The sequence below is a fragment of the Dioszegia hungarica genome, assembly GCF_025882075.1.
Source record: "Dioszegia hungarica strain PDD-24b-2 chromosome Unknown MKK02contig_16, whole genome shotgun sequence".
Taxonomy (NCBI): domain Eukaryota; kingdom Fungi; phylum Basidiomycota; class Tremellomycetes; order Tremellales; family Bulleribasidiaceae; genus Dioszegia; species Dioszegia hungarica.
In genome coordinates, this window is record NW_026515773.1 from 984,415 (window position 1) to 1,008,611 (window position 24,197).

Consider the following 24,197-nt stretch of genomic DNA (forward strand, 5'->3'; position numbering starts at 1 on the left):
CAACTCCTTCGCCGACACTGTCCAAAGCTAGGGCAGAGGCTACACCTCCAATGCGTCACTTTGACGAGGCGTTCGGAGATCCCTTCGGCGGAGGAGAAGCGATCTCGACCGAGGTGTTTAGGGCGAATGAGTCGCTCAGAAAGCAGCGGGAGGCGAGGAATTTCCGGTATGAGGGGGATGCGGACGCGCCGAAGTTGACTAGAAGCGGGAAGATCGTTAGGCGGAGAGAGATGGAGGTGGATACGGAGGAAGGGGAACGGGATGGGGCCGGGGCCGAGGCGGATGCCTATGGTGCTGGGAATGGAGAGGGGGAGGACGATGACATGCTCGGCATGGAACGACAGGAGGAACGGCCCGACATCGACATGGATGTCGATATTTCTGCTCCAGCAGTCGACAGCCCTTCCGGTCGCGTGGCACACGCTACGCCCGATACACCAGCTCCACCGGACCCGGGAGCGCTCAAACCACTCCTCCCCGCTGCTCGGCAACATATCCTCCGTATCCTCTCGACTCTCACGGGGAACGGCATCGCCCGAGATCCACCTCCGTTCGCTGACGAAGATACAAACGAGGCGCTGCAAGGGCTGGCGAATCTCCTCAAGGGAACAGTAGAGCGCGGAGAGGGAAATTCTGCGATGCTCGTTGGGCCGAGAGGGACTGGGAAGACCAGGGTGCGCTAAAGCGTTCTCCGTGACTTGAGGAGTAACCACGCTGATGCGGTAGACAATGGTGCGTGCTCTTCAGCTTCTTCCCTCGACTTCTACCTCGGCACCTATCATTGTCCGCCTCTCGGGGCATGCGCAGACGAACGACCGGCTCGCGATCCGGGAGATGGGGAAACAGATCGCTGAGGCCGAGGGCGAGAAGGCGGGCGGGGATGAGGTGGAGGAGGAAGAAGCAGAAGGAGAGGATCAGGAAGTGAGCTCATACGCTCTCATTCTGGCTGCGCAGGAGCTGACCCACAGTACGCGCCTACCACTCTGCCGTCGCATCTGCTCGCACTGCTTACTGTGCCTTCACCCCGAGCGATTATCATCGTGATGGAGGAGTTTGATCTTTTCACTGAGCATGCTCGTCAGGCTCTACTGTACTGCCTACGTGAGCTCATTAAGGCTGCATCTTCTGCTGAGAGGTCATCAAAGCTGATATGTGTAGTCGACGTCGTGCAAAGCGTAAAGACGGGCCCAGTCGAGTCTACCGGCCGAGGAGTGGCCGTCATAGGTCTCACCTCCCGGATAGTAAGTTGTCCGGCACACATCTCTCTGTGCAAATTAGGACCTGCAGCTTATGACGCCAGGACACCCTGCTTCTTCTCGAAAAACGCGTCAAATCCCGCTTTTCCCATCGAGTCTGGCGCGTCAACTCGCCGCTCGCTCCAGGCGGACCAGGCTGGAAGGTCCTCCTCAAGTCCACCCTGTGCCCTAGTATCGTGCCACCCCAAGCTTCTACTCCAGCCAAGAAGAATGGGCGGGTCAAGCCGGTAGAAACGGAAGAGGAGCGCTGGTTTAGGGATTGGAGGGATCTAGTCGACGTGAGCTAGGATGCCTGTGTCTGCTTCGTGGAGAGCAATGCGATTTGTTGCTAATACTTGCAGATCATGCTCGACGACGAAGACATGGCGCGATACCTTGACCGCTTGACGGGGCTGACGACAGACGTTCGGAATCTGTATCGGCCATTCGTAAGCTGACATTTGCTCGCGGACGGAGCTCTCGCGTGCGCCAAGTTGACCCACAGATCATCCCACTCGTCCAATACGCAGCCTCCCTCAATACCATCGGCGTCCGCACACTCACCGCCTCCGTCCTCTCCCAGATCGAGCTCGCCGGCTGGGGTCTGGCGCATACCAAGCTCAAAGGGCTTGCGCAGCCCGAACAGGCCATACTGGTCATTTCGAAGCATCTCGCCTATGCGGGCAGGGAAGAGTTCAACTTTGCGCAGGTCGAGGAGGAGTATCTGAGGTTTGCGAGGACGAGGCTGGTGGGTAGTGGGAAGGTCCGGTGGCCTATTGGGGTGTTGAGAGTGGTGAGCTGCTGACCGCTGAAGCCTGGGGCATAGAGCCGCATGGAGCAGAAGCTGACACCGTAGGCGTTCGATGATCTTTTACATCTGGGTCTGCTTGTACCGACTGGCCACTCGTCGCTTAGCGCGCAGTTCGCGAAGGTACGGTGTACGCTTACGCCGCATGAAATTGTCGCTTGGTTCAAGGGCGAAGGGGCGAATCTGCTATCTACGGAGCTGGCCAACTGGGGCCGGATGATGGGTGGACATGCATGATGCGTGACGATCTCGACCGGGACACGCAAAGGTATATCAGGTATGCCCGTGCTGATTATTAACTATTGATACAGATCACAAGGGCAAAGCATCACGGCTTCGACGCTACCCCTACCAGCTCGCCCCACCTTCCCACTTCCTTCGCACTCCCTCTCATCCCTGCTTCATCCCACCATCCACTGACGAAGCTGTACCCCTCCATATACATCCCCGCCACCTCGCCGAACACTTTACGCATCTTGTCGACATGAGTCTTGATCATCTCTACCAGCCCCAGCGTCGCCTCGCACACCTCCGTCGCCATAATCATACCCATCAAGCCCTCCAGGACCCGGCCGAACGAGAGGAGGTACGCGTGCGTAGCGGCCCAGTCTAGATCCCTCGACTTGGACTGGATAGCGGTCCTATTCCGAAGGAGGGGAAGTGGAGAGGCGGGGTGCGAAGTCGACGAGGAAGAGAGGATCTGGCGCTCGCTTACGAGTGCTTCGAGGATGAAGGCTAGGCCAGCGAGGAGGGTCGGAGGGTGCAGAGTAGACGAAGAGGGTGGAGGGGCGAGCGGGTCGAGTCGTGAGGGAGGGACGAGGTGGTGTAGCTTGGTGAGTAGTTCGATGGGGTCCTGCGTCCGGCGGGAGGGGGGGGATGGGGAAGAGGGGAATAGCGGTATACAGCTGTTCCGGGCCGTAGGAGGGGCAGCCCATGAGCTGGAGCGGGCATGTCGGGCCGTCTGAGGTGGTGGCGAGAGGTGATGCGAGCTCCGAATCGGTGGCGAGCTTTTCTGCGTGTATTTGGGGGTTTGAGGGAGGGAGAGGATCTGACCGGGTTGAGGAGCTGATGTAGCAGAAGGGAAGATGCCAAGTAATCGAGGTTGGGAAGGCTGCTTTGTCGACGCCTCTCGGTGGAGCTTGCTCCCGCCCAGCTTTTGACCGACTATATCGCCAACGGTGGGCGCGCCGGTCCGTCCGTCCAGACTCGACGTGCGGCGATGTACCGGCGGCCGTATACGCATCAATCCCTTAAGTCCCCCACCCTTATCCATATCTTCACCTCTGCCCTCGCTGGGCCTCTTCGCCCTCGGCGTGATCTCCTCATCGCTCATCTCCATGCTTCTTCCCACCGGTCCTCCCCTGGCCTTGGCGCTACTATCCGATCGGCCTGGCGGGATCGCCAGCGGCTTCGTGCCCTTCTTCTTCGCCGCTATATTCACCATAGGCGTGGCTCTAGGTAGGATCGGCCGACCCATGAGCGCGTGGTGGTCGACCCCGCCGGCGGACCCGCCAGACAGGGACGGGATGAGCCCAGAGTCCAGGTAGACGTCTATGGTTTGGACCATTTCTGAGATTCGTGGGGCTCGCACCTGGGCTTTCTTGAGGCTCTTTATCCTATGTTATCCTGCATGAGCCCAGCATCGCACCGCACCTCTCTTTGTCCTCACCAGCATAGCTCGTCGCGTCCCACCTCTCCTTTGTCGCCTCCACAAGCGTCGACGTCATCTGAAACGTACGCACGGACGTCGCGTCCGTTGCCTGATCTGCAGCTGAAAAAAAGTTGGAAAAGCTGCCTCTCACCTTCTCCTCATCAGCATCACCACGACCAAGCCAGCACCATGAGCGCCTCTCTCGACCCTACCAAGCAAGCCTTCATCGAAGCCGCAATCACGCACGGCGTCCTCCTCTTTGGCGATTTCAAGCTCAAATCCGGCCGTCAATCCCCTTACTTTTTCAACGCCGGTCTCCTCTACACCTCCTCCCTCCTCTCCACGACCGCCTCGGCATTCTCGGCCATCCTCACCGGCGGCAGAATACCAGAGTTTGACGTCCTCTTTGGGCCGGCGTACAAGGGCATCTCGCTCGCTGCTATTACTGCGGTCAGTCTGTATAGGGATAGCGGGCGGGATGTGAGCTACGCGTATAACCGGAAAGAAGCCAAGGATGTGAGTTTGACTCTGAGAAGAAGTGCGGAGTGGAGCTGATGGATAGCACGGAGAAGGTGGATCGATGGTCGGCGCACCCCTGAAAGGCCGAATCGTCATCATTGATGACGTCCTCACGTCCGGTAAAGCCATCCGGGAGGCTATCGCCATTATCCGCGCCAACCCAGGCGCCGAGCTCGTCGGAATTGCTCAGCTTGTGGATAGGCAGGAGAGGGGCCAAGTGGGAGAGCGGTCGACAGTCATGGAGGTGGAGGAGGAGTTTGGCGTGCCGGTGGAGGCCATGTTGAGGATGGAGGATATCATGGCGTATATGCGGGTCAAGGGCATGGATGAGGAGCTGGGAAGGATGGAGAAGTACAGGCAGGACTACGGGGCAAGGGCATGAGATGGGGCTTGTACGAGCGGCGGATGTGTAGGTCGATAATCGCGGAGCCAGCCAATGCCAGGTGACGCTCGATCCTTCGCAATCCGAGCAGACCCCAGCACTGTACCTAACCGAGACGACCATGCTTAGTTCCGACAGCAGAAAATACAGATACCCTCTCCTACGGGTATGGAATCAGAAACACGCTAGCTTCCCCATCGACGCGAGGTCGACGGCTCTGGCTCTCCCTTCAGCTCCCTGATATACTGCTTTACCTGCGCCTCCGTGGTGTCCTGCTCCTCCGAAATACTGAACAGCTGCCTTTCCGCGGTCTCCACCTGATCCAACGTCGCCAGCATGATCTTCATTTGCGCCAGCCTCTCCGCCGGGGTATCCGTAACCGCTGTCCGAGCGAACGCCTCGCATGCCTCAGCATACTGGCGCATCCCCAGGTCAATATTGGGGAGGATCGTCCCGTTCAGAAGTTCCGCCCTCTTTTCGGACTTATCCAGCCAATCCTCCGCCTTACTGAAGAAACGCGATAGGGGTTTTCCGTCCGCGCCAACTTGCAGCCCCGGAAGCTTGTCAGGCGTGTCGAAGCCCAGGCTTGGGAAGTCCGCCGTGGCAAGATGAGCTCGGGCGTGCTCAGGTTGACTGCCATGTCAGCCGAAGCGCGGTGTGAAATTGAGAGAGGATGCGAGACCCACCTTCTGAGACATTGGAGGTACGCCGACTGCGTTTCCTCGCTCCATGCATCCTTATTCTGCTGATCCGCGCGAATCCCGTAACGATCCGAGATATCCACCTGGGCGTTCGCTGCACACATGGGCGAGACGGCCCGAATGAGGTTCCAGAGCGGACCGGGTATGGTATCGGTGAAGATGTAGAGGATTTTGAGCGTTCCGCCGTCCCGAAGCGTCTGGGCGTTCAGTAGGCCTTTGCAGTCCTCCTCGGCCGTGTCGATACCTTTGAGGGCGATCCAGAGCTGCTCCAGCTGAGGAGGAAGCGTTGTGATCGTCTCGATCATGACCGGCAAGTCCTTGAAGGAGAGGAGCACGTCGTCACGGAACCCGCCAGCCAATTGAAGCTGGACCAGGGAGTGTGACGCAACGTGCGCAAAGAGCTGAAAGTCCTCCAGACGACATGGCGAGCAGAACATAGCTTGGATGGATTTGAGCCGATACGGCGAGCCGTAGTCGATCTGCCTTTGGTATAGGCGCGTCAGATCCTCCATCAGGACCGGCAGCTCTGCTAAATCGATAGCTTCGTAGAGCTGACCGTACCTGGGATCCGTCCGTAGATAGCCGAGCCAGCCCGCGTACTGTCCCCGGTCCGAGTTCCGGATCCGCCGACTGGAACTGGACATCAAAGAAAAGGTCCCCGCCAAAGTGCCGCCAGGGCGCCTCCAGCGGCTCTGCTCCGACGGAATAGGGGAAGTCGGAGAGTTTGGGGATGTAGCAGTGGACGATGAAGAGATTGCCGCCGAGATCGAGACCGTCCTTGTACGTTGTCGGGACGCCTCGAGGTGGAGGATTCGCCGAGGGGACCGGCCGATTGAAGTTGATCCGCCAGACTGGGGCGCCGAGTTGCGTGTAGTACGTCCCGAAGTGTACGCCCTGGAGATTGGGGAACTTCTTCCGCAGAGGAGGGATCACCAGCCGCGTGAGCTCTGGGTTGTAGCGACCCAAATACTCTTCCAGGCGATCCTTCTTGCCTTCGCCAGCGAAGAGCTCCTCGAGACCGAGCTGCCGCTGAAAGCTCTGGACGAGATTCATGCCGGTAGCATCGATGGCTTGTACAGCAGCGCACGAGACGCGTTGTCTGGCCTGCAGCATCAGCCTCAGAGTAGAATTTAGGTGGTGTAATTTGACATCCGAATATTTGCGGGAGACTCATTGTTGCAGAGCTCATCCGCCTCGCGTGATCATAAGAGATCTCCCTATACAGCTCCTTCGCCACATCAAAGCTACACTTCTTCTCCACTCTCATAAACTGCGCCAGGGAGTCCTGGTCCAGGTTGGCCAACAGTCTCTCCCTTAATTCGGGCACGAGATAGAACTCGCGGGCTGCCGAGCGGGGCTCAGCGGGCTCGGCGGCATCGACGCGCGAGCGACGCCCAGTGCGACGAGGGGGCATCTGAGCGTGGGATGAGGTGCACAGCGTAGAGCGAGAGCCTGGTAGAGGGTAGATGGTGGATAGAGGTTAAAGACGAAGGTGTTCTCTTTCAGGCTTTCAGTTCAGTCTGACTCAGGTATCGGAATAATGTTTCTCCGCAACAGGTCACCAAACCTCCTGGGCCTGGGAGGGATCACGCTGTTCACATCCATGATGACAAAGATAGTATAGGATAGGGGCTATGCAAATTCCAATCCGTCCTTGAACGCAGATCCCAGGCTCCACCTGCAGTTGATTCCCCATACCAGTTCCACCTCGAATTCTCGCCCTGATCCACCGGTCCCACCCTCCCAGGCTCAGTGGACGCAACCTGTCCCGTCCTGCAACCGTCTCTACTCCTCCTCCGTCATTCCCCTACCCAATTCGTACTCCAACTTCCACCTATCCCGCCTCAACGCCGTCCTCACGCGGTCGATCGTCTCGAACCTCTCGCGGGCCTGTCCCACCACGTTCTGGAAATCCTTGATGGATACCACCAGTTTTTCCAGCTCTTTGACGGTCCCGATTGGCTCGACTGCGCTGGATGCGGCAGTTCGAAATGCCTGGGCCGTCTCGGTCTGGCGCATCGCAGCCCGCCGTAACCCAGGGACGATGTCCCTCGCGAGCTTGTCCCGTAGATCATTGGCCGCGCTGAACCGCAACACTGCCGCGCCTTCCTGAAGATGTTGAGGACGTCCATCCGCAGAGTATTCAATATGCGCGACTTCCAAAGGCTTTGTGACACCGAGAGTAGCCCAGTCGATTGTCGCCAAGTGGGTTCGCCGGATCGCGGGCTGGCTACGCCATCAGCCTTGTCTTTGCCGAAATATCATGCGCGACGACTAGGATCTCAGACTCACCGTCGTAGCTCTTTGATGTACTCTGACTGTTGGTATGAGCGCCAGTCCCGGTTGTCATACTCAGTCTGGACATCCACCGCGAATCTCGACAGATTTTCGGTGCACATAGGGACCAGAAGTCGGAGCAGATTGAACATGGACCCCTTGTAATTGTCCGTGGTGATGCGTAGTATTCTGACCTTTCCGCCGGACCGAAGGGTGTCGTATGGGAGGACGCAATTTGCCTCCTCCTCCTCCTGGATCTGGAGGTGGAAGGAGAGTTGGACGAGCGAAGGTAGGTGTTCGCGGACGATGCCCACGAATTGCGGCAAATCCTGGAAGGCAACTCCGGACGCAGCGCCGGTCCGCTCAGACGACAGTCTCAGGCAGGTCAGCGCCGAGCCCGCCTCCGCCGCGAATGACCGAAAGAGGGGGACGGTGAAGCCGATGAGCGATTTCGCGACGATTTGAGACAATCGCCCGTCCAATCCCGCCGCCGTTTGATTTTGATATAGTTTGACGAGGTCCTTGAGAGATACTGGTAGATTGGCGAGATCAATCCCCGCACAGAGACCAGCGAAGCGAGGACCGCGTAGGGCATGCAGCCACTGCCCTGCGTCGTCCTGGGAGCCTGCGTCGTCCGGGCCCTGCGGCGAGGTTTAGATCAAAGAGCGCCGTTTCGATAAGATCTGGAGGAGGTGCGCGATGGAGGTGGACCGCTGATGGAGGGGGCGCCGAGACGTTGTAAGCGAGCGTATGGTAGACGGTAAATACGCCCTCATCTCCTTGGTCCCCATCGGCAGGTTCATCAAAGTGGACGGTCCACTCGTCCCCTCCGAACGTATGATGCGTGGTACCGAATAGGGTGCAGCGAAGCCGCGTAAACTTCCGCCGAAGCTGCGTTACGATGAGGTCGTGTAGGTCTGCATCGTAGTAGCGTTAAATCCGCCGGATGCACATCCGGTCTCGTGGGATGTTTTTGTTCAGGCCGAGGTCACGCAGCATGGCAGGGGTAGGCTCCAGCTTCCGGGCGTCGATAGTGTGAACGGCGGCGCAGTATAAACGTTGGCGAGCCTGCTGATCAGCTGTTGTCCGTGCTAGTCTGACGGTACTCCAGGCCCTACATCACTTGTCAAAACGAGATAGACATACCGTCGCGACAGTCATGTTGTTCCGGACCTGCTTCCATCCCACGGTATGATACATCACCGCCGCTACGTCCGCCATATACTCCTTTCCCAGTAGCATGAATCTAGGCAGCCTCCGAAGCGGTACGAAGCCGAGGATGAGTTGGCGCAATTCCGGGTATTCCTTCCAGACCTCCTCCCCGGCTGGCTGGTGAGTGCTGCTGTCTCGCTGCTAGCAGTCTGGCACGGTATTTATCGGGCGTACGAGGGGGCATAGTGCCTGGAGGGGAGGACGAAGATTGATGGAGATGGGAGGCAACGTCAAGATGTATGAGGAGGTTGACATGGATCTGACCTTTTTCAGCCTGAGACCTTTGCACGGATTTGGCTTGGCCGCTCAATTGAGCCAAAGTCTCGGCTCTGTTATACTTCGTACAATACACTGACATAGATGCTATATGTATATACCCAGCAGCCTGATCATCCCCGGAAACAATGTGGCCTAGGTGAGTACACTCTGGTGGTGCCGACTCGAGGCGAATGAAGGCTCGGCATGGACCATGGCATGGTCACTCACAAGTGGGGCAAGCGTCCACTCACATACGATGCGATCGATAGACTCGTCTCGCTGCTCTGAAGCGCTCACTGATGTACAGTACGTAGCCGAACTGCATCTGGCGTCGTACTATCTCGATGGACTTCGCTGATTTGTAGGATTCACCCCTCGATCCGTCATCCACAGCATGTACCTGCTTGATCCCGGCAGTCTAATCTTGAGTCTAATCATACTGAGTTAGATCAAACTTTGCCCTTTCCATCCCACTCTCCCCGCGATGGTGGTCCGCCTCCTTCGGTCTTCTCCTCACCGGTCAAAGAGGGCACAGCCGACTGATCTTCCTCGAGCTCCTGCGCTGAGGGCAAGACACTTCCGTCTCGCGTCGACAGGTAGAGGATGAGGATGATGAAGCCGGCCTGGACCGAGCTGGCCACGGAGGCGGCGATGTTGCCAGAGCGGACGGCAGGCTGGTCGGTCTGCTTGAAGAGTAGCACTGTACGTCAACAAGGACCAATGTGGGACTTACAAGGCAGCCAAGCGTTAAAGGAGACTGAAGGTCAGCTTGACCTGTACAGTCACTGATAACACTCACATGCTATGGAGTTGAAAGTGGCCATGACGATACCCCTCTTCTCGGACGAGCCACCGATGATCTCAGTGCACCCCGGGGCCTGAGTTCAGCCTCGGCTACGACCATTACTCACAAGCATAGAGCAAGCCAGGGGTGCAGTTGACAACGCCGGACATGTAGTACAAGACCCGACATCAGCTTGACCATACATACGACTCACCCATCGCGTTGCTCGGTTGTCCGCATAGACTGGCAGGCCGGCAAGCAAGGCACAGTCGAGTGCATGCCAAAGCGCCACAAAGACGAGTGGCGGCCAGCGCCGCCCTTGGAGGAGATGGTCGCTGATCCAGGCAAATGCCAGCGCCGAGACTATCTGGGTTAACCAGATGCCACTTGGGTAGCTGCTGATCAGCTGATAGCCTCTCTTCCTCTGCTGACCGGATACTGACTAGTTGATCTGCTCGATGGAGTAGACCGGATCGGTCGAGTACTTGAGCCAGAACGACATGGATTGTTGCGGGTCTGTATCAGCTCCATCACGGTCGCACTCACTTTGCGAGAAGATGTATAGGCAATACGTGGCGGTGAAGATCCAGATGTGCCACGTTGAGATGACATTCCAGAGAGCCTTCTTACCGAGTCCGTTCTTGGCGGGTCCCACGCGTCCGAGGCTGGATACGCGTCTACGAGCGAGGTCGATATCGCACTGATGGAAGATCCAGTTCGGCTTGATGGACCAGGGGAGAACGGGAATGAAGAAGAACGCGCCAACGGCTACCGGAATACTGATGACCGCGTCGATGATGAAGATCCAGCGCCAACCCTGACGTCAGCGCCTGGGCCTGGGCAGGTGCTCACCGGCATCCCCTGCTTGCCATTGAGGGTGGTATGGACGCCCGCTTGAAGGACGCCGGAAAGCAGAGTTCCACCAGCTGTAGCAGCTTGGAAGATGTTGGAGCGTTTGCCGAGCTCGTCCTTCGTGTACCATGACCCGATGAGGAAGAGAAGGCCGGGGTAGTAGGCAGACTCAAAGAGCCCGACCATGAAGCGGATGAAGACCGGCCTCATCAGCTAAGGTACTAGAGCGACTTACCAGTTGCTTGTAGTCCTTGACCCAAGTTGTGCAGAGGGTCATGATCGACCAGCCAAACTCGAGTATAAAGACGATACAGGCGTCAGCTCGGTCAGAGTGCGACATACTAGTGTGGTGAGAAGCGGTTGAGAAGGACGTTGCCGGGTATCTGCCCAATGACATAGCCTCTGTCGATCAGCAGAATACAGCATCGCACTCACACAGACCAAGCCGTGACACAGTAATTATATTCCAGCCCATACATCTGCAAATCCTCCCTATAGATCAGCTCATCCTGTGGTGGAACGTGGGCGGAACTTGACCCACTTCATGCCGGATACGAAGGCAGTCGCGAGATTCGTCTGATCCACGTAGCGCATGATCAGACCTACCACCGAGAAGATCAGTAAAGAGGCGTCCAGCTTGCGGAGCAGCCGTCGTTCTGCTGTCAGCGCCGCCCATTGCTGGGCTCACCTTCTTTGGGCTTCCCGAAGGAGTCCCAGAGGTAGTAGTACCATGGCTTCGATACAGACATCGTCAGGGGTCCACGGTGGTAGTGAGCTTAAACGTGATGCATGTGTTACCTGCTATATACTCTGCTGTATGCAGCTCGCCCAGCTATCCGAGCCGGATTCGCCATACCTCAGATGGCGCCACTCCTGATAGCAATGACGACAGCCGAAACCCGAAACACCATCGCCGATTCGCTTCAGTGCCGCCCGAAGCTCCACTAGCGTGTTTCGGACAAAAGCGTGCTGAAACGCCATACTGTCGCCATATGCATACCTTCCATACTCTAACGCTGAAATGTGATTTGGCGGACTCTCATCGGCCCCTCGCAGCCGCCCAGCGGGCAAAGAGCCGGAAGAACGCCATAGTCACATGAGATCACGCGCAACCGCTAGTCCGCTACCCGCGGAGTTCCGCACCATATAGGAAGCTGGAGGTCGAGATGCGACCGGTCACAGCCCAGTCACCAACATCTACATCATGAGCCCCATCGCACTCACAGAGACTGACCACCGCGTACCAGCCAAGCTGGCGCCATGGGTAGAGCCTCCCGTGACTGCCGAGAATCGTGAGTTTCAGTCTTTGATAAGCTGATAGGCAGTCCCGTGGGCTGACCTGGAATCCATCGACCTCCGCCTGCTCGACCGCCAGGATCCCGCGGTTCGAGCCCAGCTCGTCGCCAGCGCCAAGAAGGCCCTCACAGTTGACGGCTTCCTCTTTGTCACTGGTACCGGCGTCACGGACGAGACCCTTCGGCGCAATCTCGCTATCGCCCAATATGCCATTTCGGGCATTCCTAGCGGTGACAAGGCCCCGTTCGCCGCCAAGCTGGAAGATGGGTCGTACAAGGGGTACAAGCTGCGAGGAATCTGCAAGAAGGAGGGCGGCGTACCGGACAATCTCGAGGTGAGTGTCTCTTATTGATAGAGCTGATCATAGCACTACAACCTGGAATCATCCTCTTTCGAGTCGCCCGAGGGACAACATCCTCCTCAACTCCTCCCTTACCTCCCCGAGATCCGAGCCTTTGCCGAGCACACCTACTATCATGTCGTCTACCGCATCCTCAAGCTCATCTCCCTCGCGCTCGAGCTACCTGCTCTGGGGCCTCCATGATCAGACTGGAGCTCTCGGCGCGGCGTGTCAGCGGTTTATGGGGTACTTCCCCCGTACGAAGGAGGATGAGGCGGCTACTGAGGGGATCTGGAGCAAGGGACATACAGACTGTAGGTGCGCATCAGGCTAGGCTAATGATAGACAACAGCATCTCCCTGCTTTATTCGCAGCCCATCACGGCCCTGCAGATTTTGACCAACGACGACGAGTGGCGCTGGGTCAAGCATGTTCAAGGTGCAGGTGAGTCCTATGGTCGGCCGGTGCTGATTCTAGTCGTGGTCAACACCGCCGATGCACTCCAGTTCCTTACCTGCGGTCTCTTCAAAGCCACTCGACACCGCGTCATGCGCCCGCCGAATGACCAAGCCGACATCATCCGGTACATCCTCATGTACTTTGCCCGTGTGCACCGAGACCTCCCTCTCAACCCTATCTGGGACTCACCCCTTGTCGCGAAGCTCGGCAAGAACGCTTTCCAAGACCGCATCGATGCCGGGGGTCAAGCTCCGACGCAGGATGAGTGGCTCCGCGAGCGCATCAAGCGGACCGGGAACGAGCTTTGTAAGTCCCTTGACCGCGCAGCACTGACTGTAGACGATCAAACGCGAAGCAGAAGAACGGCAAGGTGGTGGAGGACATCATGGGTCACAAAGTAGAGTACTACGTATAGAAGATGCACCGTTTCCGGCACACGCTGTCTTGCACCCCAGCCTGGATTGGACAACCTCTTCAGACAGGCAGCTGCAGATGAGACGTCGTGACGGGATCGTCAGGCTTGACTATTGATACATCGCTCATCTAATAACCCAAGGCCGCTTGCGCATACCTACATCCGCCCTCAGTTCCTTGCGCCACGGCTCCACCTCTCTCTAGTATTGCGGTACCTCTTCACCTTTATCCACCTCCCTTAGCAGAGCAAAGATGTCCTCCGTGTAGTCCCATTCATAGGGGTTCGGAAAGATGAACACTTTGCGGGATTTGACGCTATATCGAATCGGTCCGTCCGCATCGACCGATTGGCCCGAGGCTAGAGATACGAAGCGGTTCGCGGCGTTGACGGGCGGGGTGTGGCCAGGAGGCATATCGACGAGACCGGCCCAGATGAGGGCAACGAGGCGGGACTGGACTTCGGCGAACGGGAAGGGAACGATTTGATAGGCTACTATAAGCGTTGTCGGAGGGCGTACTCACGAAGACCAGGAAACGCCAGACTCCTATCATCCGCCAGGAACAGCAGCATCTCGTCCAGTCCTTCGACATGCAAGCCTCTCATACCGCCCAAGTCCCTCTCATCCCCGCCATCCTTGATCGTGATCTCCTCCTCCAGCAGGCGGGTGGACCGCCAGGGCTCATCCTCCTTCTTGCAGAAGGGAAGCGGATTGTAGTAGCCGGTAGCAAAGATGACCACATCGACGTCGTCGATAGGCTCGTGGATGAAGGGGATGGACTTGAAGTGGATACGGCCTTTGGCTCCGTCCGCCTCGAAGCGATCGATAAGGGGGACTTTGTTGATATAAGGACGCCAGGGCTCGTTGGGATCGTCTGCGGTGGAAGAGTTGCCAATACCAGTGGATGACTGGTAGACCTTGGTGGGGATACCGCGGATGTTTAGCGAGCCGAGAAGACGGGACATGTCGGATCCGGACGAAAAGGACCCGACTACGAGTACCGTTTGACCGGCAAAATCGCTCGCGCGCCGAAACTCGCGGGAGTGGATCAGACGGCCAGGGAAGGAGCTATAATCAGCGGAGGCCCCCTCGCCGTTGTGCCCGAGGACCACGAAATGCCGGACATGGAGGGGACCCAGGGGTCCGAGTAGTGACCGTTGCTAATGGACACATAGTCGTACTCCTCGGATACAGCTCCAGCTGGACCTCGGGAATCTGTCCTCCACCGCCGAGACGAACCTCGCCGTAGCCGCTCGACGCGAGTGCGGAAGCGGATGTATGGCCGGAGCCCAAAGCGAGTAGCGTAGGTGTGGAGATAGTCGGTGATCTGCGCCGACGTGGGGATGGGGTTGGTCCCGTCTGGAAAGGTGTGATCGCGATATGCCATGAGTTGCTTAGATCAGCTCTCTCTTGCGCAGCACTCACCTATGGCAGCGTAGCTACAAGCCCCTCGTACAGCGGCGTCGGATCGTCATCCTTCTGAGGATAGGTGTGGAGTGTATCACCAATGATCACGCTAGCAAAGGGCTTTGGAGCATCATCGTAGTTCCTGAGATCAGCTTGGTTGATTTGATACTCACCATAGGCCTCCCACATCGTCTCGTGTCTCGAAAGCAACTCGCTCAAGCTGCTCTTCTACTCCGGGGCGACTGAAGGCGTCCAGAATCTGCTTGATTTGGGCCAAGCCAGCAGAGCCGGCGCCGATGACCGCGATGCGTACGATAGGTCTGGTAGTTCCTGCCATAGTGAGTGTCCATCGTGACCTTGCTGGAATGGAGCGTGTCAGTATGGTAGGCAAGTCAGGAAGGGGCGGTTGCGCATTGTGGAGGCCAAATCGCGCCATCGGCCAGCATCGGCTTGGCCGATATCACATATCAAAGCGCCATTCCTCATGGAAACTGGCTCGGACTTCGGACGTCTCGAGGCGCTCTGTGAGTCCACAAGTTCACACTGCACTCTGCCTATGGACAGGCAGTAGGCTCACTGCCAGGGCACCATATGTACAAGGTCAATTCAAGTTCTACCTCTCGCAGCGCTGCTGTGTCCAATTTTGGGCGGTGCCTGATGCCGTAACGCCTCGCCGCGGTTCCGGGGGCGATTTTGGTCCAACTGGGCATCTGAGGATCTGAGATCTGACCGGTCTCAACTCTCAAGCCAGTTATCTTATCTTGATCGAGGCTACCCTTGTAGCATGTAAGCGCCGACGCCACCACTATGGCCCTCTCAAGCGACATGGAACACTACGGGACTGGCGACAAACCTGTACAATGGCTTGTCGACCTCCCCTTCTCCCCTTCGTCGGTCAAGGTACGGCGGTTCACTTCGCCCTTCGTCCTCCCCATCCCGCCCGCGGAATCCTCAGCGGATGCTATACGTCGCGCAGCGTTCGAGGCAGTTTCAGCACACGATGGGAATGATGCGCTCGAAAAGGCATGGAGAGCCGTAAACGGTATAGGCGCAAATGAAGCTGGGAAGGGAGTCATGGGAGTCCTGCGTTCCCCGTGTGCAGTGGTCACCGCTGGAGAGGGACCGCTGGCGGGGAAGCGAGAACTTTGGCTCTTCGAGATACGAGGGCCAAACGGGTCCGCTTCGGATCAGTATCACAACGAGGCGCTCGAGGGCTTGACCCGTGAGTCATTATCTCCGACTGGTGAGCACCAAGCATTCCGCTGATACATACCTGTAGCTGTTCAAGGTGGAACAGATACCTTCAAAATCTCGGATCTGCTGTCGTGTAGCTCGCATGGTCGTACCATCTCGTGCCTGGCTGCCAAGGAGGACCCTACATCTGCCTGCGCGGTGACCTGGCAGCCTGGACGGCTGGCCAGAGCTTGGAAGCTGTTCGAAGGCGCGGTACTGGAGAAGCTCGCCTGGAGGAATGGCCAAAGGGTCTGCGCGGGGGACAGGAGAGATACAGCAACTCCGTGAGTGTCCTTTAAGTTCTCAACACCATGTGCAGAGGCTGATGAAACAGAAGTAGTTCAGCCCCAGGACTTAATCTCCGTCCACTCGCAACCCAACACCTCCTCCTGTCGCTGGACCTCACATACCGTCCATCTCGCCGGATACGGTCCCCACCACCCCAATCCGTCACGCTCTATCCCTCATATACGAGCGCTCTGCGTGTTGCCACTTTTGACCCGTCCTCAGCCCAGTTGGAGGATCTCGAGCGCTCTTTCACCCAATCGTTCGGACCGAGATGGAAGAGTCGTCAAGGCGGCGAGTCTATCCTGAGTCATGGAAACGGAGAGGCAAAGGTGGAGTGGGCAGTCTACTGGGTCGGTGCCACGCGTGCCACTATCCAGCCCGCAGCGGACGGGACCGCATCTCCAACAGCTATCGATGCAGCGAGACCCTCGACATATCAAGGCGTTCTGGTCGTCTGGCCAAACACCCTCGTCTCGCCCGGTTCCTCTGGCAGCGGCGCGTCATCTGCCTCCAGACCCCGGAAACGCCCAATCGCCGCTGTCACCGCCTTTCCCGAGGCAAGCGACCTGATGGGTATCGCTTCTGGCGTTTTCGACTTCCTCTCGGCGTACAAAGAGCCTTCTCCGCCAAAAGAGCCCAGTCCCGACTCGGACGAGCCCGTCGCATTGGTCAATACCGATCTTCCTACCCCTCAGACCGGTCCGTCTGGCTCGGAGTCTACACCCAAGATCCCCTTCGACCCAGACATCGCGGCACCGGGCGTCGGCGTACAAGCGGGTGACATCGGGATGGACGAAGATGATGATCTCTTTGCGTCCAAGCCGAACTCCCCTGTGCTTCGTCCTGATCTCTTATCACGGCCGTCAGATGAGCCGCTGGCGGGAACAGCGGACGACTTTGACGACCTCTTCGGAGCGTCGGCTTCCCCTGAGGGCGCGCCCGCGGTGGAGCTGGACAAAGATGTTGACATGGAGTCGCCGAAGCCCGAGGCGATTCCAGAGCCTCGGGGAGGATATGCGCAGCGATACGATGCGTATGCTGGAGCGGATGAGGCGAACGCGACGATGATCACGGATGATGATTTCGCGTTCCTGGATTCCCCGGCGGATGAGGATGACGAGGGGGAAGGGGATCGGGAGGAGGTGAATGATGACCAAAGTCTGGAGGTGCCGGAGCTGGTCGAGACCGTAGAGGCTCCCGCTGCCCCTCCGATTCTTCCAGCTGGGGATAGCGGTGAGGGGTTGACCACCGAGGCGGGCGAGGTAATCGATGGCGACCATCTGGCTGGCGTAGACACTGCCGGCGGCGACGCTGTTGCCTCTACATTGTCGAAACCTCCGGGATCGCCCGTGCAGGCGCCACCTCGAAGATCAAGCGCGGTCACCGGAGCTCCGAGTCCACCCCAGCCGGAAGGGGAGAAGACCGCTGCTTCAGCGGAGCCATCATCAGGGCACAACCTCCGTCCACTACCTGGACCCGCTTTCCCGCCCGATGATCTGGTGCCCTCCATCGTATCCCCTCTCGACATCGCGCGTCCCTCCACCCTCCCCAATCCCATCTATACCTTCCCCACTCCCGCGCCGACACCCGAGGCGCATAACCTCCGAGACGACCTGATCGAGCGGCTACGGCAAGCCAAGCGGCAAAAGGGAGATACCGACTACGCTCTGGCATGGCACGTCGACGATGATCAGACGGAAGCGGAGGAGGAGTATGATGATTCCGGAGCGCCGCCGACTCCGATGTCTGAGAGCGGCACGGTGGAAGATGAGATCTCGGAACGAGGTGGACTGGCACGCAGAGCTGAGGATGGGGAGACTGGGAAGGTGGTGGTAGAGTGGAAGGGACTCAGATGCCTGGGAGCGGAGATGCTCTGGATGGCGGCTGATCCGAAAGTCTGGGAGGCGGTCAGCAGGCCATGGAACGAGGAATGGGCGGCTGGGATGGGCGCCTTAATCCCTGGTCTGTCTAGGTTGCCGTCGCCGCCTACTTCGCCTGCCGGTAAGACCAAGGCGCTGGGCGATGATGTCGATCTGGACCGGATCGCTCGGGAAATCATCGCCAATCGATACTATCGTGCCCGGGCAAGGACGCGAACTACCCGCTCGGACACCGCCTCCGGCCTTCTTGGCGCTGCACAATCGTTATCGGACATCATCACTCCTTCGCAAGGTGGGACGGATTCGGTCGGCCAGCTGAGCACCAACTCCAGCACCATATTGCTGCCCTGCAATGTCCACGCTGGGTTCGCCGGCAATGTCATGCGTCTGTCGATAGCCGGTACCAAATACTGGCGCCAGCTTGGTCTGTCGCCAGTTGGTGGCGAGAAGGAGGTGGAAGCGATAGTCATCACCATATCCGGAACGGGGTTGGAGCGAGCTGCGGCGCGGTTCATGGCGGGGATGAGCGCGGTATGGGAGCAGCATCGGCTCGGGAAGCACATCGTCAGCGGAGAAGCAGGGGAAGGGGGAGTCCTGCAGGTCCAGGCGTCAGTTTTGGATGCCAAGATCCGTAAGTCGAGACCGTGTTACCATAGGAGATCTGAGCTGATACTACAGGTGAGATCACCCGTGGCATCAATGCAGACACCAATGTTGTCATCTACCTTCTACTGGACCACGAGACTGCCATGACCCCACTTGTCCTGCAAGTCCTTGGCCAAACCCTGCCGCAGACGGTCATCATCCACACTGTCCTCGCTTCGGCTATTCAACCTCGCCAGCTGCCGGATTTGGCTTTCGACGTCTACAATCGTATTCCACGTCTTCTCCATCAGCTCCCCTCCGCCTCTCATGCTGGCCTCGCTTCCCCGACATACCTACAATATCCCTCTTTTACCCTCGCCCCGGACCAGCCACCCAAGCCGGAGCTCACCCTGCAATGGCCTTTGCGTTCATACGATATCCTCAACCGGTGGCGGTACGTACACGGGGCATACACCTACGATCAGGAGTCCGGGCTGGTGGCCATGTTCATTATTGACGCCGAAGGGGAGAATTACGAGGTCAAGACGTTCAGGGCGGAAGGGATGAAGATGTCGGAGCGGCTGGGAAAGATCTGGAAGTTCTGTGTGGGGTTTGCAGAGATCGCTGCTATCGAGTGGCGAATGACTATGACGCGGGTAGGCTCAGCGAAGAAGGACGAGATGGACAGTTGGGGCAGGATTATTGGCGGTGCGCACGTCACGCTCTTGGTCCATGATCCGGTCGCCTCAACTACGGAAACGACTCCACACTCGATCAATACCGTTCCGGTGCCCGCTCCAGTCATCTCCGACCCAAATACCCGGATCTCGGACAACACCCTCGCTGCACATACGTCTACCTTCCCTCATCGCATTCCACTCATTCTCACCGGAGAAGGAGCAGGTGGAACAGCTACGGTCTACCCCACCCTCAGCTTCACCCTCACCATCGCTACCAGCCCGTCCACGACGGCTACCGCAACCTACCACGTTATCTCGCACAAGCCGGCGCCGGGGAAGGAGGAGGAGAAGCTGGATGAGGTGCTGTCGAGGGAGTTCCAGCGGATGGTATATCTGGGAAGGGAGCGGTTTGGGTTTATGGACAGTGCGATGGGGGTGCATGTGGCTGCTGTGGAGGCGGTGGGGAAGATTTTGGGAGATCTTGCGTCCCAGTCAGGGGATTGAGGGGGGTGGGACAGTCATTTGTGAGAATTGGTGTTGTATTATGGGCTATTGGTGCATTCCTGAAGTATGCTATCCGACGCCCTGCTTGTCTGCTCGAGGACAACCCGCGCTCGCAGCGGCCGGTCAGCAACTGCTCAAGTGCTACAGTATCAGTGGCGAGCAGCCTGCGACTCATTCCTCAGCGGGTGACGCGACTTTACGGCAGCCCCATCAGCCGATACCTAGCTACCGCAACTGCGTCCTTCCCTCGCGTTGCTTTGCTTTTCTACTTTACTCCAGTGACCTCTGACATCACAGCGTCTCGACCGCTCATCGAACAAAAAAAACCCTCAGCACGTCAATATGGATACTTCAGACGCCAAGCGCCAAAAGACCGCGGAGGATGCCGAGCTCACCGAATCCGCCCTCGGTTCCTTCACCGATCCAATCGCACCCCTCCTCGGCGGACAGCGGACCGCAGCTCAGAATGTTTACCAGATACGGATGCTCAGGAGATTGATCTTATCATTCGTCGACATCAAATCCCTTACGTGCTTTATCCGGGCGGAAAAGGGCTGTATGAGGGATGTGGCGAGGGTGCTTTACTGCAGCATGGACGAGGGGAAGGTGAATTATTCTTTGAGCGAGGATAGCGTGAGTCCGTTCCTGAGAGACTGATATGGTCTTTGTGGCCGTGGCTATAGCTGACGCCATCAGACCCGAGATCGCATCTACCGCGCCGCCGTCACAGAGATCACTGCTTTTAACCAGGCTCAGTCGATGGCGTCGCACCTCACTCGGCTCGACACCGTGGTTCCCCCAATGCGCAACCTATTCCATAATGCGCGCTCGGTGGTCTTCGGCTGCCTCCGCGAGGATAACGGCAAAGAGTCTCTCTCGGTCAATCTCGGGGCGGATGAGCCTGACGCTATCCTGAAAACCGCCGACTATCGCTTCACCCACACCCTCCAGTCCTTCTCCGACCTTCCCTCGACAATCACATGCCCTGTCACTGCTCCACAGGGCTGGTCCCTTACGTCTCGCTTCGACCTCGTCATCCCAACTAACCTCGAGGCGAACATCCCGGACGCCCAGATCTGGCTCAAGGATCTGAAGGACAATGCGTCCCTCGGAAACCTTCATCGCTCGGTCAGTCTGGGCAAACTCAAGGTCGATCTCGACGACCTGACTGGCCTGTACCAGAGTCAAGCAGCGCTCGGATACAGCTCGGACGACCGGATCCGAGTCATTCATGCGGACCGCATCAAGCCCTTCTCGAACGCCCAATTCAGCTCGTTCGCCAGCGTGGCGGGCCGGTCCTTGACTTACCTCAAGCTGGCTGAGCAGTACCAAGGCGAAAAGGGCGGCATCGGCATCGACGCATTCCATCCCATCATCACGATCATCCGCGAACACCTCCCCAATCTCGACGAGCTCCATCTCTCTCTGGCCGGCATTGAGCGCGCCGAAGCTGTGTCTCGTCAGATACTCTACCCAGATATCCTTTCGGAAGGCGGAAGTATCAAGCGGCTGTTCATCTACTGCGCGCCCTACTCCGGTCACCTCTTCGATACCGTTCGGAGTCTCGCTTCAGTGCTATTTGGGCTGGAGGCTACGATCGATATCGCCCACTCGGATCAGTCCTTGTGGGGAAAGCCGGTGCAAAATAGTTACCTTGCCTTCATCCGAGCGTGAGTGTCTCCCTGCCCTGCTCTGACTGTACCGTGGCTGATACTCCCATAGTCAGCCTCCGCATCAGCGCAGGCACCTCGCGACGATTTCCTTCCCCGATATCGACGTCATGCAACCACACTCGGTACACTCCCTTCACTTTCGCGATGACGGCCGACCTTATCGCCGGGGACACGGTAAAGCCGTACGCTGGGCTGATCGGACCAACCGCATCAATGTGCAAGTCCTCCCCTCCCTCGTACCCGCCGTCGGCAACCTCTACGACGCTGCACTCAGATTCGAGGGCATCGCGGAAACGGCGGACGCATCCGAGACGCTCGCGCACTCCTTGGCGCTACTCGATGCCTTCAGAGAGGCGACGGGACATGCGCAGGCGATACTGGCGGCGTTGCAGCCGCGGCAGCAGCAGGTCAAGAACTTTGTGGATTCTCTGCTGGAGATGGCCGGGATGTAGGAAGGAATGGTCGACATGTTTCGGATACATATGCGGCTTCGTTTGTACAGTATGCTTATGTCTGTGTATACTCAGAGAGAGGCGTCCCCGTCGGCCCGATCCCGGTCGACTGAGCCAGCCTGTAGCACAGCTCATAACTTCTGCACATGCCTTCGGGTTCCGGACACTGCGGACTGCGGTCAGACACAGAGCGGGCTTCAGCGGGTCTCCCCTCTCAGAGGAATCCTTAGTCACAGTTACATGGGCTGCCACACGCTTCTGTCCTTTACAGCTTCCGCCCAGTCGCCACGCCAGCTACACATTCCTCATCGGTTGACGCGACTTTACGGCAGTCAACCAATCTTCCATCTTGTAGCGATCGCTTCTCTTCCCATTTCCTCCTATACCATATAAAGCCAACCTCAGCGAGAACCTCTCACCCCACCGCCGTTATCTGCGCAGCATATAAACAGCTTTCTTCGACATGTCCGGGCAAGCCCGCCGAACACTTAAACGCGCTGCCAAACGGAGGGACGCCAAACGCGAGGCCGCCTTCTATAACCCGCTTCCGCCCCTTCCCGGCACCCCCCGGACGGCGGCGCAGGATGTCTATCAGATAGGCGAGCTGCGGAGGCGGATCCTATCCTTTTGCGAAGCGAAACATTTGACGAGCTTCATTCGGGCGGAAAAGGGATGTATGGGGGACGTGGCGGGGGTCATGTATTACAGTATGGAGAGGGATAAAGTCGAGGGGGCGCTAAGTGAAAGCACGGTACGTATAGCATCCGGTGAAGAATATGATGTGCTGTACCGGAACGTAGCTGATACGACCAGGAGCGGGACCAGCTGTATCGTGCCTGTATCACCGAAATCACAGTGTTTCGTCCGGTCCAGACCCTGGCGTCGTATCTCGGTCAACTCGACACTCTCATCCCCTCTCTGCGTATCCGCTTCCGCAACGCGCGCAGGGTCATCTTCGGCTGTCATCGTACGGCCCAAGGGCAAGACTCCCTAGTGGTCCACCTCGAGCCGCATGCGATCATCTCGGCTGCGCATACCGCGGATTATCTTTTCACCCACACCGTCTCCTTATCCACCGAACTTCCCCCCGCATTCATCCGGCCCATCGCCGCGCCGCCTGGCTGGACGCTTCGGTACCGCTTCGACCTCGTCATCGGTGAAGCGGTCGGGGCGAAAAGCGCAGCGGGGCTGGCTTGGCTGAAGAATCTGAGGGACAACGCGTCCCTCGGTAACATCCACCATTTGGCCAGTCTGGGTCAATTAGAGGTCAGCATCGAAGATCTCGCTGGCTTGTACGATAAGCAAGCGGCGCTCGGGTACCGTCGGAACGACCGCATCGTTACGATTCACGCCAATCACGCTACCCAATTCACGTTGCCCCGGTTCAAGTCATCCGCCGCCGTCGCGCGCGCCTCCTTGACTTACCTGTCCCTGGCGGCAGGATACCGCGGCGAACAGGCTGGCCTCGGCATCGACGATCTACATCCCTTCCTCGCGTTAGTCCGCGAAAGTCTTCCCAACCTCACCACCCTTCAGCTATCCGTTACGGGCATCGAGCACACCGAGACCGCTTCTCGCCAATCTCTACATCCAGATATCCTATCGGAAAGCGGAAGTATCGGGCGGTTTACCATTTTCTGCGCGCCATACTCGGGACCCCTCTTTGATACTCTGCGCAGTCTTGCTCCAGCTCTCCGCCAGCTGGACACCGTCATCGATATTGCCCATTCAGACATCACGGTGTGGGGGTCACGGGCGCAGAGTACATGCTTGGACAATCTCCGCAAGTCAGTTACCCTGACCTGACTCTTACACACAAGTAGCGCTGATCAGGCTCAGAACACCTGTTCACCAACGCAAGCACCTTTCGACTATCCCATTCCTCGACCTCGACATCGTCAATCCTCGCTCGGTGACCGGACTAGCCTTCGATATAGACGGACGACCTCTTCGTCGGGGACACTCTAAAGCCATCAAGTGGGCTGATCGGGCGGTCATGATCCAGCAGCAGGTTCAATTTGACCTCGGACCGGCCGTGCGGCGCGTCTATTATTCAACGGCGGCATTCAAGCGGCTGGCCCCGACGGTGGACGCTGAAGCTATTCTTGAGACGTCTCTCAATCTGCTCGAGGGTTTTAGGGATGCGCGGAAGCAGGCGCGGGCTGTGGAGAGTGCGTTGCGGGGGAGGGAGAAGGCTGTCCAGCGTTTCATCGATTCGCTGGTTGCGGGGGGCGGAGCGTAGATGGGGAGTCTTTGTAGTGAAGTGTACTAGATGAATACGTATCATGTTCCGTATCATGCGCTTGAC

The 24,197-nt window shown here is 58.1% G+C and overlaps 12 protein-coding genes across 12 annotated transcripts; 6 read left to right on the top strand and 6 right to left on the bottom strand.

The window, feature by feature from the left end:
* Window positions 1–50: 50 nt before the first annotated feature.
* MKK02DRAFT_17894 (origin recognition complex subunit 4 C-terminus-domain-containing protein) lies at window positions 51–2,280 on the top strand (the record flags this gene model as incomplete). Its single annotated transcript, XM_053085856.1, has 9 exons — window positions 51–408; window positions 460–674; window positions 727–921; window positions 969–1,101; window positions 1,159–1,241; window positions 1,301–1,534; window positions 1,598–1,684; window positions 1,741–2,028; window positions 2,092–2,280. The coding sequence occupies 9 exons, from the start codon at window positions 51–53 to the stop codon at window positions 2,278–2,280; spliced, it is 1,782 nt and encodes a 593-aa protein (XP_052943580.1).
* A 91-nt stretch (window positions 2,281–2,371) lies between these two features.
* Window positions 2,372–3,610, bottom strand: MKK02DRAFT_28570 (uncharacterized protein; the record flags this gene model as incomplete). The annotated part of the gene is made up of 1 exon (XM_053087592.1): window positions 2,372–3,610. One exon carries the CDS (start codon window positions 3,608–3,610, stop codon window positions 2,372–2,374), a length of 1,239 nt encoding a protein of 412 aa, XP_052943581.1.
* A 273-nt stretch (window positions 3,611–3,883) lies between these two features.
* Window positions 3,884–4,595, top strand: MKK02DRAFT_17099 (orotidine monophosphate pyrophosphorylase; the record flags this gene model as incomplete). Its single annotated transcript, XM_053085734.1, has 2 exons — window positions 3,884–4,210; window positions 4,257–4,595. The coding sequence occupies 2 exons, from the start codon at window positions 3,884–3,886 to the stop codon at window positions 4,593–4,595; spliced, it is 666 nt and encodes a 221-aa protein (XP_052943582.1).
* Window positions 4,596–4,780: 185 nt separating this feature from the next.
* MKK02DRAFT_38464 (uncharacterized protein) lies at window positions 4,781–6,710 on the bottom strand (the record flags this gene model as incomplete). Its single annotated transcript, XM_053090111.1, has 4 exons — window positions 4,781–5,228; window positions 5,282–5,847; window positions 5,897–6,400; window positions 6,534–6,710. The coding sequence occupies 4 exons, from the start codon at window positions 6,708–6,710 to the stop codon at window positions 4,781–4,783; spliced, it is 1,695 nt and encodes a 564-aa protein (XP_052943583.1).
* A 371-nt stretch (window positions 6,711–7,081) lies between these two features.
* MKK02DRAFT_38465 (uncharacterized protein) lies at window positions 7,082–9,040 on the bottom strand (the record flags this gene model as incomplete). The annotated part of the gene is made up of 6 exons (XM_053090112.1): window positions 7,082–7,526; window positions 7,589–8,214; window positions 8,285–8,490; window positions 8,566–8,641; window positions 8,720–8,902; window positions 8,960–9,040. 6 exons carry the CDS (start codon window positions 9,038–9,040, stop codon window positions 7,082–7,084), a joined length of 1,617 nt encoding a protein of 538 aa, XP_052943584.1.
* A 452-nt stretch (window positions 9,041–9,492) lies between these two features.
* On the bottom strand, window positions 9,493–10,865 carry MKK02DRAFT_38466 (major facilitator superfamily domain-containing protein; the record flags this gene model as incomplete). Its single annotated transcript, XM_053090113.1, has 7 exons — window positions 9,493–9,743; window positions 9,777–9,800; window positions 9,843–9,921; window positions 10,042–10,222; window positions 10,271–10,343; window positions 10,374–10,644; window positions 10,680–10,865. The coding sequence occupies 7 exons, from the start codon at window positions 10,863–10,865 to the stop codon at window positions 9,493–9,495; spliced, it is 1,065 nt and encodes a 354-aa protein (XP_052943585.1).
* Window positions 10,866–11,020: 155 nt separating this feature from the next.
* MKK02DRAFT_38467 (uncharacterized protein) lies at window positions 11,021–11,428 on the bottom strand (the record flags this gene model as incomplete). Its single annotated transcript, XM_053090114.1, has 4 exons — window positions 11,021–11,081; window positions 11,115–11,171; window positions 11,221–11,335; window positions 11,368–11,428. 4 exons carry the CDS (start codon window positions 11,426–11,428, stop codon window positions 11,021–11,023), a joined length of 294 nt encoding a protein of 97 aa, XP_052943586.1.
* A 455-nt stretch (window positions 11,429–11,883) lies between these two features.
* MKK02DRAFT_28574 (Clavaminate synthase-like protein) lies at window positions 11,884–13,175 on the top strand (the record flags this gene model as incomplete). Its single annotated transcript, XM_053087593.1, has 7 exons — window positions 11,884–11,971; window positions 12,005–12,309; window positions 12,343–12,453; window positions 12,524–12,629; window positions 12,661–12,759; window positions 12,793–13,080; window positions 13,114–13,175. 7 exons carry the CDS (start codon window positions 11,884–11,886, stop codon window positions 13,173–13,175), a joined length of 1,059 nt encoding a protein of 352 aa, XP_052943587.1.
* Window positions 13,176–13,388: 213 nt separating this feature from the next.
* Window positions 13,389–14,931, bottom strand: MKK02DRAFT_38470 (uncharacterized protein; the record flags this gene model as incomplete). Its single annotated transcript, XM_053090115.1, has 5 exons — window positions 13,389–13,678; window positions 13,711–14,255; window positions 14,300–14,580; window positions 14,631–14,736; window positions 14,768–14,931. The coding sequence occupies 5 exons, from the start codon at window positions 14,929–14,931 to the stop codon at window positions 13,389–13,391; spliced, it is 1,386 nt and encodes a 461-aa protein (XP_052943588.1).
* A 470-nt stretch (window positions 14,932–15,401) lies between these two features.
* MKK02DRAFT_38471 (uncharacterized protein) lies at window positions 15,402–19,764 on the top strand (the record flags this gene model as incomplete). Its single annotated transcript, XM_053090116.1, has 4 exons — window positions 15,402–15,816; window positions 15,874–16,111; window positions 16,162–18,626; window positions 18,674–19,764. 4 exons carry the CDS (start codon window positions 15,402–15,404, stop codon window positions 19,762–19,764), a joined length of 4,209 nt encoding a protein of 1,402 aa, XP_052943589.1.
* Window positions 19,765–20,106: 342 nt separating this feature from the next.
* Window positions 20,107–21,889, top strand: MKK02DRAFT_38472 (uncharacterized protein; the record flags this gene model as incomplete). Its single annotated transcript, XM_053090117.1, has 3 exons — window positions 20,107–20,397; window positions 20,461–21,434; window positions 21,487–21,889. The coding sequence occupies 3 exons, from the start codon at window positions 20,107–20,109 to the stop codon at window positions 21,887–21,889; spliced, it is 1,668 nt and encodes a 555-aa protein (XP_052943590.1).
* A 463-nt stretch (window positions 21,890–22,352) lies between these two features.
* Window positions 22,353–24,131, top strand: MKK02DRAFT_38473 (uncharacterized protein; the record flags this gene model as incomplete). The annotated part of the gene is made up of 3 exons (XM_053090118.1): window positions 22,353–22,640; window positions 22,703–23,676; window positions 23,729–24,131. The coding sequence occupies 3 exons, from the start codon at window positions 22,353–22,355 to the stop codon at window positions 24,129–24,131; spliced, it is 1,665 nt and encodes a 554-aa protein (XP_052943591.1).
* Window positions 24,132–24,197: the final 66 nt, after the last annotated feature.